Source organism: Patella vulgata, chromosome 2 (genome assembly GCF_932274485.2).
Source record: "Patella vulgata chromosome 2, xgPatVulg1.2, whole genome shotgun sequence".
In the NCBI taxonomy this organism is placed as follows: Eukaryota; Metazoa; Mollusca; class Gastropoda; family Patellidae; genus Patella; species Patella vulgata.
Window position 1 is genome coordinate 16957806 of NC_065880.2, and position 10865 is coordinate 16968670.

Below are 10865 nucleotides of genomic sequence, written 5' to 3' on the forward strand. Positions count from 1 at the left end.
AATGGAGAAGCTAGTAACCTTGCTATAATAAACAATACATGCCACATCTTAACAAAATGTCAAACAGTGATAACTTTGCTCAGAATAAAGTAATTTAAATGAAATTTTCAATATCTCATTTTTCATTATCTTTTTTGAAATGTTATAGCAAGAACGACCAGCTCCTTATTTAAATCTTACATAATGTATCTTTAAGTTATGGTTATTTAAATTTATATTGGTTTCTATAACATTGATTTCACATGTGTTTATACCCCACCCCTACAATTCTTTTTGTCATGTATTTATATTGTTTGAATATAACTTTATAAACCTATAACGGCAAATCTCTTTGTCGGGGGGCATGGGGGAGGCGGCTTTGGATATACGGGAAACTTGGGGTTATTTTTCTGAAAGTTTTTCTTTAAACCTGTAACGGGTTATTCTTTCAGGGTAGGTTTTCTTCTCATAAGAAAACATGATATAAGGTTTTTCTTACGGGATTTCTTGGATATTATCATTTTGCGTACATGTAAACATAGATAAGCAAGATAAAGTCCTCGACTTCGGTTATGCTGGGGAAGAAAGACTTCAGAAAAAAATCTTCGACAGAAAAAAACTTGGACTGCTGGCCTTCGTTTTTCTTTTTCTCGGGTTATTTTCTTCAGTCTTTCTTTCCCCAGCTTTATCCTACACATCGAAACTGCTATCAGAAGCTTGTTGGCTCGGATGAAGACCTAGAAAGTCCATCAGGATTTCCGGCTGAGGTTTCTGCTTGTCAGGTGCAAAACACGGGGCATGACATTGACAAAGAAAAGCGTGTCGTCGTTCGGATGGGACGAAAACTGAGGTTTGCCTGTGTACATATTGGCAAATGTCTGTCTTGGCACGGAAAATTAAGAAGTTAAACCCCATTTCTTTTCCAATCGAAAATTATATTTTTACCACAGGCGAAGACCCTTAAAGCCATGATGCCTCTTCAAGCTGGTGAAGTACAAATTATTTATGGATTGTTGATTCATTGAGGGCAGTATGAGATTCATCGTTAAGAGTGGAGTTATCTCCATGATCATGTTTCAACTGCTCTCAGAGCTTTTGAAGGTGATGCAGAACATACTTCATTGTGGGATTTTAAAAGATAAGTTGCCAGTCAACAATATATAGCAGAACTTCAGCATTTAGAGCTCCACAAGGTTTTTCAAAGTGATCAAGGGGCTTTAACTCTGAACAATTACCAGAAATCATTGACATTCATCAGACTTCTTTATCAGAAGAACAAAAGAAGTGTGTGTATCTGAGTTTCAAGTCACTCAAATTATTACTATAGCCTTTAAAGTATCTACAAGTAATTGTGGACAAATGACCCATGCTTTGACAATAATTTAAACCCACATTTAAATGGATTTTCTGCAGAGTTTGTTGACACGGATTTTAGAGTTAGCACCCTCAATGTTTTACTCTTTTTGCAGTGAACAAAATTGTATCCCAACAAGAATACACACAGTTAAAGAGTATAAAAATATTTATATCAAAAATTTAAAATGTTATTTACATTGAATGGTTATGCTATTAATATGATTTGATTGCTGAAACGAATAATTTATAATCCCATACATAATATTTTAATAAAGTGATATATGTGGGAAAAGGTAAGACTACATGTATACAGTTAAAAGAAAGTGATGCTATACAATCTTCATGTAGGATGGATTATAAAAAAAGGAAAAATGTATAATCAACAAATGTTATATGTACATAAAAATAATAAAATGAAATTAATAAATCTTCAATTTGAAAATGTCCCAATTATTAAAAAGTTTAAAAGAATTGTTGCTTTTTAATGGTAAGATCTGGACAAAAACATTCACTCATCAAATTCACACACTTTCAAACAAATATATTTATTAAGAATCACAATTTTGTTAATGCACTATAGGCTGCAGTACTTAAAAATGTCATTATTAATGGTGTTGCATAGTTAAAACTGTGTGTATTGGCACTGTTACAGCCATCTTGGTTGTCACAATGGCAATATCGTAATTTCACATTATAAGTGCCAACCCGTTCTTTACAATCACGACCTTCTCTTGGGCCTACATCTCCCATTTCGGCACACTGTCGAACATATCTTACATCCCACTGACCATCATAGTACACTGAAAATAAAAATAACATACCTCATATTAATTTATAAAATAAAAGATTGTTTATTTCAAAAAGGAATTGGTGTTAGTACAGTCACTATTATTAAATTGTATGATCTCTTACATACGCTTGCTTTTGTCATTAAAAAAAAGAAGTGAAAGTGTACATTATGCCAGTGAGAATATAGTAAAGGTAGTTGCTTTCCAACATTAAATAGTTTTCAATAGGCAATGTGTTAAGGATTGCACTGAATATAAGCATCCTTTCAAATAGAACTGTTCCATGTATCTTTTTCAAGAATTGTTTACATTCTTGAGTTATATTCCTTGTCATTGTAAACATTGTGCACCCAATTTTTTTCTAAAATTTATATATCTATGGTTTATCTTTAAAAAAAACCAACACCTCATTTAAGGAGTTCAAAGTGCTAATGAACTCTTGTTCTACTGTTCGAGCCACAGTGTTAAATGAGTAAGATGCTGGCTTCCTAGTTTGGAGATCTCGGGATCTCTCCCGGTGTTGGTCAAGAGATGTTCATTGGGATATTCAGGTGTGGTTTCCCCTTGTCAGTGGTGCAGGACAGAGGGCTTGACAATGACAGCTGTCTAGTTATTTGGATGGGATGGAAAACCATGCACATAAAAGATCCCTAGGCAGTTGGCTTTCAATGTAAGAGTGGGCTGTAGTGCCGCTTTCCGGGCAAAATTTCCCTCATAGCACTCTGCTCATCTTCATTAGCCCGGTCCTAGCAGAACAGTAGGATGTTAAACCCCATTCCATTTCATTTCATTTTGTTCTACTGTTGTATTTAAATGGCTGGTTCTACCCAACAACCTTTGGTCTCTAAAATCTAGATCCATTTAACATATAGTAATGGGTGTTATGCATAGGCAGCATATGCTTACTGTTACTACAACATCCAATACCATTTTTATTTGAGGAGTTTACATTGACAACACACTTTTGTAGTTTATGTAGCACTGTTGTTGAAATTAGACTAGTATTTTCTATGATAAAATAGTACCGGTAATAGACTAAATCTTTTTTTGTTTTTCTTGATATTTGGTGCCTCTCAGTCAATATGACAATGAATTACCTTCTTGAACAATTTTTCGGCAAAGATTATGGCCTGATGGACATTCTGTTAAATGTTGCGTGACGTTATCAAACCAGTCAGCACAGTCAGCTTGATGATAGGAATTACATACAAAACATTTTAAGGCTGATCCTGCAATATAGAAGAAAAAGAACAAATGTCTCGTACTAGGACTAATAAATGATTTTATAGTTGTAGTGAGAGGCAAGTGTAGGACAGAGTTAAGGATTTGGAGGGATTCTTCAGATAAATAAGTACATAGAGGCTAGATACCCCATTTTGTCCACAACTCATTACCTGCGCAGGGTATACAGGTTAGGGTACAGGAAATCTATAACTGTTAGAAATATTTGGAGGACTGACAAGATATAAATTAGCTTTAAAACAACTATGGTAGTAGCCATACAATCTGAATAGTGCCCCCCCCCCCACACACACACACTATACATGTAGCTCATTCTGCAATTCTTATCATGACAACAAAATATATGTTATTTTTTTTTAGACAATATTTTCTGTCTTCAAACAAGAACAAGTTATCGATATATATACATGTAGGCAGATATACAAAAGCATATATGTTGTTAAACTGTACATCAGTGTTCACAATGAGTAATCCACTATTCAAAACTATTTTCGGTGGCCATGTTGCATACTGTGAGATAAGGAAAGTTAAGTCACCGCTTCGATCATTTTTGAACTAATTTCACAAAATATGCTCAAATCCCAGAAATCGTTTCAGTTTATTCATGAAATAAATATTCAAATATTAATATTTACCTGTATCTAAAACAAATATAATGGCCACAACGGCCACACCAACTGCTATTAGTGACTTCATCCTGTCTCGCGCCGTTGCCCACCTGAGCAATAACTCAATCTAGGTCAAAGACAATACAGGTAAACTGTCCTCCTTAAATGGGGCTCTTTTCGGGTTGAGGGACGGAGGTGCATGTTGATTTCTGAGTCATCTAAAATGTATATAGAAATATATATCACGTAATAAAATAGTAATAGGAGAGGGGTAATCCTAGCCTGTTCCTCAATCCTCAAACCGGAATAGGTCTCCGTATCTTAAACGGCAAACTATCTAACACATGATTAGAAAGGGTTTTAAAAAATCAAAAATAAAAAACGAAAAAAAATCAAATTGACTGCATGTAGACACGTTTATATTCTTGTGAAAAGTGAGGTTGGATGACCGAATGGTTAGTGCCTGTATGTTGTATCATATGGCCTGTCATTGAGTCAGTTGGCGTGTTTCGATTCCCCGGTTGTACGTGACAATTGAGTAGGGTCGCCTGTCCATTCTCGTGTGTTTTCTCTGGGTCCTCCGGTTTCCCCCACTGCTAAAGACCCCTAAGCGCAAGCGGATTATTGAAATAAAATTGAACCATATGTTAGTTCCGAAATGACCTATTTTGTGTCCAGTGGACGTTAAACCCCATTTTACATAAATGAAATACTCTGCCTGAAAAAAGATATTGCATTTCATTTCTGTGAAATGTTTGAAAGTCAACATAACGGGCGGTTTGAATCAGTATACAATAGTTAATACTCATTTAAAATGAAATGGTGCGATGAGAGAAATCTGCCCTGACAGCGGCGCTACGGCCTACTCTTACTGAATTCAAACTGTCATGGATACTTTTACGTGCACGTCAATGTGTACACGGGACCTTTGTTTATCGTCCCATCCGAACGACTAAACAACTGTCCTTGTCAGACTCTCCGTCCTGCACCAAATGACAAGTGGAAACCATGCAAGTCGGAAAATCCCTAGGAAATTTCTCGTCCAACTCGGTCCAACACCGGGAGCGAACCAATACACATATAAACCACAGCGGTATATTCTGTGATCACTTGAATGAATGTAAAACACACAACGCGTTAAAATAGGCTAATTAAAATGTGTATTGAATTACTTTCAATATACATGTACATCATGGTTTCTCAAAGGAATCCGGATGTGTATGGGTTATATTGTGAGAGGTTAATAAATTTATAGCCAGTTTTATAGAATAAAGATGCTAATTTGTTGTGCATCCACTTAAGTTAATTGAGTATTCAAAATGACCATTTATAAATTGTGTATATCACTACGGTGGTTTGGCGAAGATACGATTATGCCTCCAAGATCAAGGTAGTAGCAGTGCCTTAGTTCTTTAATGTCTACTTATATAGAAATGATAGCCAAAGCTTCTTGCTGTATATTAGAACATGTGCCTTCAAGGGAGGACGTGACATTGTCAAGTTTGACATGTGGTATGGAGAATTATTTTATAAAATTTTAATCGCAATTTCTGAGACAGTATGCATGTACAGAGAGGCGCAAAACAGGCGGTGGGGGTAGAGCTTAGTCCAGATAATGAATCTAGGAAAAAAAGTCACAGTAAAATGTGCTATAATGTATTAAAATGTCAGATGTGCTGATATGCCATATGTGATAATACGTCAAATGTGCTATGATATCAAAATGTGCTGATTTCTAAAGACTAAAATAGTCTGGTTACATCTGTGTAATGAAAGGTTAAATATGTATGTTATTGTTTATATTGTTATTGAATTTGAGATGTAATAAAAAAACTGTGATTTTTTTCATGTGTTTTTTTTACCTAGGCAAATTTGTGACTTTTTTACTGTGACTTTTTTTCCGCGCTCCCAGATAATTCGGCAGAATTTGGTTGTCCAATGGGTCGTTTTTTTTCTCTCGGGAAAATGGACCGGTTTGCCGGGTTCTCTTACACATTCGATCAAACCAAAAGTTCGTAATGTCAACCCCGTGCTCACGAGGAAACTCCTGCGCAAAGTGAACATATCTCACATTACGCATGAAAATGTTGATAATCACTACTCTCTTTGAGTACTTTATTTTGGAAATACGCGGGTGATTTTTCCTTTGTTTCTGTGTTGAAGAGGTCAAGAGGGCGACGTTTTATTGGTATGGTGGGTCGACTTGATATTCTAATGCTGGAGGGGGCCGATTTTTTGATGCCCCCACCCCACCCAAATATGTTTGTGCGCACCTGTACATGAATAGGATTAGAGTGACAAAACGGCTGCAACGCTTCTGGCGTTTGTTTGTTCAAGATTATTTTATCTACGCGAGCTGTCGCGCCTAGCTAAGCATAAATTTGAAGAATATTCATTTTTTGTGAGAGATATGTGTGTATTGAATGGGAAGCTTACATGTAAACACAAAATTTGGTAAGGATCACCTGAGTAAAGATTCATAAGGTGACTATCATATAAATAAAATTTCAATATTGCTACAGCCCCAAAAGAGAGCGAATGAAATCTGGCCACTCATTGTTACACCATAAATTGTCATGATATTATGCCACGACAGGGACGGTTCCAGGAATTTTTGAAAGAGGGGGTTTGCCAGGTTCCCGAGACAATGTATCCCCCCCCCCCTCCCACATGGTCTCTATCGTCATTTTGGCAAGTTTTGTCTGACCAAATATTTTAGTTCCCAGCATTTTGCAGAAGGCAGGAGAATATTAAAATGAGTTTGTCCGCCTGTCACACTTTTTGGAAAACAATATCTATGCTTCTAAATGAGGTAGAAAACTCATACTTTGTGTAGATGATCATACGGTAAATGTTTGAACGGAGCTTGATGATGAACATTTCCTCTTAGGCAAATCAGAGATAAGCAAATGAGTGAGTGATAAAAATTGCTGAATATTTCCATTACATTAATAGTATGACTAAGTTCGACAATGAGCATTTTCTGCTCAAGTTAAGCAGAGTGATAAGTAATCTAATTACCTGATGCTTCATAAAAAGTTGATTATGTGCAAGGGAGTAATTCAGTGTCATTCATTTATTTTGCGATCAAGGCTTGTTTTATGTGTTTCTGTTCTACGGAGATTTAGTGAGCATGTGGGGGAACATTCAGACTTCTCCTAAATATACAAGATCTGACCAGACACCAAATACATAACAATCTTTGATATTTCTATTCGTTTATTACAAATGACAGACATAACATATACCTACTTATATACAAATATGAAAATTACACAGATAATGTAAAAGAGTTTTTCTATGATGAAATGTCTTTCATTTGAGTGATACATGTAAAACAAAGTGTTATGTTAGTTGATAAAATGATTTATAAATTGGAATAACACATAAAATCATCTCTTTTTAAAACCATATTTTTTCCTTTCATAAAACAAATCTGTTTTTGCACTACCTAAGTTGACAATTTTAGGGCATCCATCTCTCTGAAAAAGGAATAATGTAAACATTGTTAGAACATGTTCTAAAATAAGTTGTTCATCAAAATTGTAGTCAACTTAATAGTTAAAATTCCTCCAAAAGACAAATATGTTGTTTTGAAATATGGGGCACTTATTACATTTCACCAGAACTAAAACTACCCAAACAATCTTTAAATGAAATGAAATGGGATTTTACGTCCTAATTTTCTGCAAAAAATATTAATCTTTTAAAGATACATTATGGGAGATTAGATAACGAGTTGGCAGTTCTCACTATAATAGTTAAAAATTACATAATGTAAAGGCAACTTGCTGAAAATTTCAGTCAAATTGATCAACTATGAACCGAGAACCAAGCGGATGAAAGTTCCGCTTAGCCTCGATCATCATTACTGAAGTCGATAAGACAAAACTAATAGTCTTGATTATCCATTTAATCGTTAATCACGAAGGAAAGTTTTGCAGCAAATCGGACTGTAATCTAACAAATATCGCAGGCAAGCCTTGACATCGAGAGCTGATTTTGGTCTGGATAAGTTAATTAATGTCTAATTAATAGTTTTTATAACATTTCAGGCCTAAAGAAAGACCTACAATAGGCCGATTTTGCTCTTGCATACTGTATGTTTAAGTAAATGGTACTTCTTTTGTCCATGAAACACAAACACTTCTAATCTAAATCCCAAATGTGTAATCTACACTACATATAATAACTTAGGAAGAAGGTGACCATAAAACTATTTTTAATTTACGTAGTCAGATAACCATACAGTTGTTGTTGTTTGTATTTTACAGGAGAGCCGAAAAAAGCTCCCCTTAATCAATAAATTGAAAAAATCGCTCCCCTAGAAAAGGTGATAATTAATAAGGAGAGTGAACGGATTTTAAGGATTAGTTGTGTGTATTACATGGGAAATGGTTCGGAAGATCAATAACTGCAAGTAATGGGGTCAATCCTGATTTTATAAATTTTAATAAACTGTCCATGACTTTGTACAGAAGATCGATTTTCGATTTCAATGGGAAGGAGAAAAACCTCCCCTGGGTCGACATTCGGGTGTGCGACAGGCACTTGAGACCGATCACACACCTTAAAAAACAATGACTGGATAACCATATATTACACTCACATCTTTTTCCATAATTGTACATTCTTTACAATAATAGGCATCTGAAACTCCAGGACCTCCACATATTACACATCTTCCTTGATATGAACCATAATTACACTCATCACAAATACGAACTAGAGTACATGGTCTGACATAGGAATCACATATTACACATTTACCATCACCTGTAATTAAAATATATACATGATACACTTATATATAAAGCAAAAAAAAATAAAACAAAATTAACTGTCTTTACCCGACCAACCTAAACTTGTTCATTTACTAGGTCCTACAAATCGGTCTTGGCATAGTTTTCTACAAATTCCACTGAGATTTTGGTATTTACAACCATCCGAATTGTAATTATATTTCAGAACCTTACTCAGTAATTAAGCTATAAATGTTTGAAAATAAATAATAAACACTTTACCATACATGTATCTAAACTTACATGACAAAGGCTAAGGAATACACGAGGCAGTAAAATTTGATTGACTGATGAATAAATAATTTACCAGTAAGTCAATCCTATTGACCATGGTTTTACTGTACATAATAATTATAGGATATGATTACATACAACATTTGAGGTTAATCTGTTGGTTCTATATTAGGAAAGATCCACACAGCCTTCACTCTTATCGGTAATATGTAATAAGAATGGGGAACAGCTATATAAATACCAAGGAGAGAGAGAGAGAGAAACACAACCTAGCTCATTTTGGGACTAACACGTTCAATTTTATTTCAATAATTCGCTTGCGCGTAGGGGTCTTTAGCAGTGGGAGGAAACCGGAGGACCCACTGAAAACCCACGAGGTTGGACAGACGACCCTACTCCTTGTCACGTACAACCAGGGATTCGAAACCACGCCAGTCGACTCAAAGACAGACCTTATGATACAGCGCGCATGTGCTAACTATTCGTCCATCCAACCCCCCTAAATACCAAGGGTACATGTACATGTAGCTAACGTTTTAACATATAATTATAAACAAACACTCAGAAACAGCTTTTCTATTTCTTTTTTCATAAGATCAAAGCTATTAATGCCTGATGGATGATACAATATACACACAAATAATACTTACATTTTTCACATAATCTTCCAATGGCTGAAAATATATAAAAAAAACTTTTAGTAATTAATTGTGCATTGTATCAACTCATACGATGTCATTGTTCATTCAGCTGGTGTTTAAAACGTATTGTTTTTGCAATATATTAATGTATTATTGGGCAGTTTTGACCAAGTTATGTCTGCAAATCAAAGTGAATTTTGGCTTTCATGCTATTAATAATGAATTAAAAAAATATTACATAAGCCGTTTTGACCAAATCTTTGCTTACGGTTTATGGCAGTAATGCCCATGACCCACAGGTGTTCTGCAAAAAAAACAAGTTACCAGGTTCTTGCATTTCAGGACACAGTGACATTAAAGCTATCAGTTCTTAAACCTGCAGAGAAGACATAGTTGAAAGTTGTCCAGAGCCAACACGCCAGTAGTACCAGTAGGCATACATGTAGGGCCTACCACAGTACCAGTATATGGCAGTAACACAAAGAGCCAAGAAGAGGCATTATTTTATTACTACATCAGTCCTTCATGTTTATAAAATTGTGCGGGAGCCATAAAAAGCTCCTGATACCTTGAATACATGCAGTTTAAAAGTAAACAAAAACTGAAAGTAGTTTATTAATCTCAATATTTAGGAGAGCGATTTAGCTAATTTGCAGGAGTCTTTAATGACTCCTTCGAAGGAAAGCCGATGTGCGTCGAGAGGAGCAGGACCGAAAAGCTCCCCTTAAACGTGAAGGATTGCTACATTTACATACTAACATAGGCTACCCATAATGAAATTAATGAATGGCATAATTGCTTTCTAGGTTCTAAGGCCAAAATTAACTCTGGCCCACTATAGACATTTTAACTTTCAATTACAGAATTGTAATATAATATTTCATTCTTGTATTTTGTACCCAATTCGGCAATTGGGATATAAAGTTTTATTAATTAAAATAAAACAATGCACTGTTGGACTACTCCACTCTGTCTGTGTGACTTTGTAAAGTTAACTGCTATACGGTGATTTAAAAGTCGAGGAAGTAACCTTTACATAAAATAAAGGTCAGGCCATTCAGAAAATGCATAATGGTATACGAAACCATAGTTTTACGTTAGATACAGATCGTAAATACCTACCAACACCCGGTTGTTTTCTACAGAAGATTAAATCGGGATGATGCTTCGCCATTTTTGACCGATATCTAAATTACTAATCGGAAAATGTTCGGA

The 10865-nt window shown here is 35.2% G+C and overlaps 1 protein-coding gene across 1 annotated transcript; it reads right to left on the minus strand.

Annotated features, from left to right (window-relative positions):
- Positions 1-7174: 7174 nt before the first annotated feature.
- Positions 7175-10834, minus strand: LOC126811117 (PHD finger-like domain-containing protein 5A). The gene is made up of 4 exons (XM_050536589.2): positions 10773-10834; positions 9660-9683; positions 8583-8749; positions 7175-7455 (listed from the first exon to the last, which is right to left on the minus strand). Exons 1-4 carry the CDS (start codon positions 10822-10824, stop codon positions 7366-7368), a joined length of 333 nt encoding a protein of 110 aa, XP_050392546.1. The 5' UTR covers positions 10825-10834; the 3' UTR covers positions 7175-7365.
- Between the last annotated feature and the right edge of the window lie 31 nt (positions 10835-10865).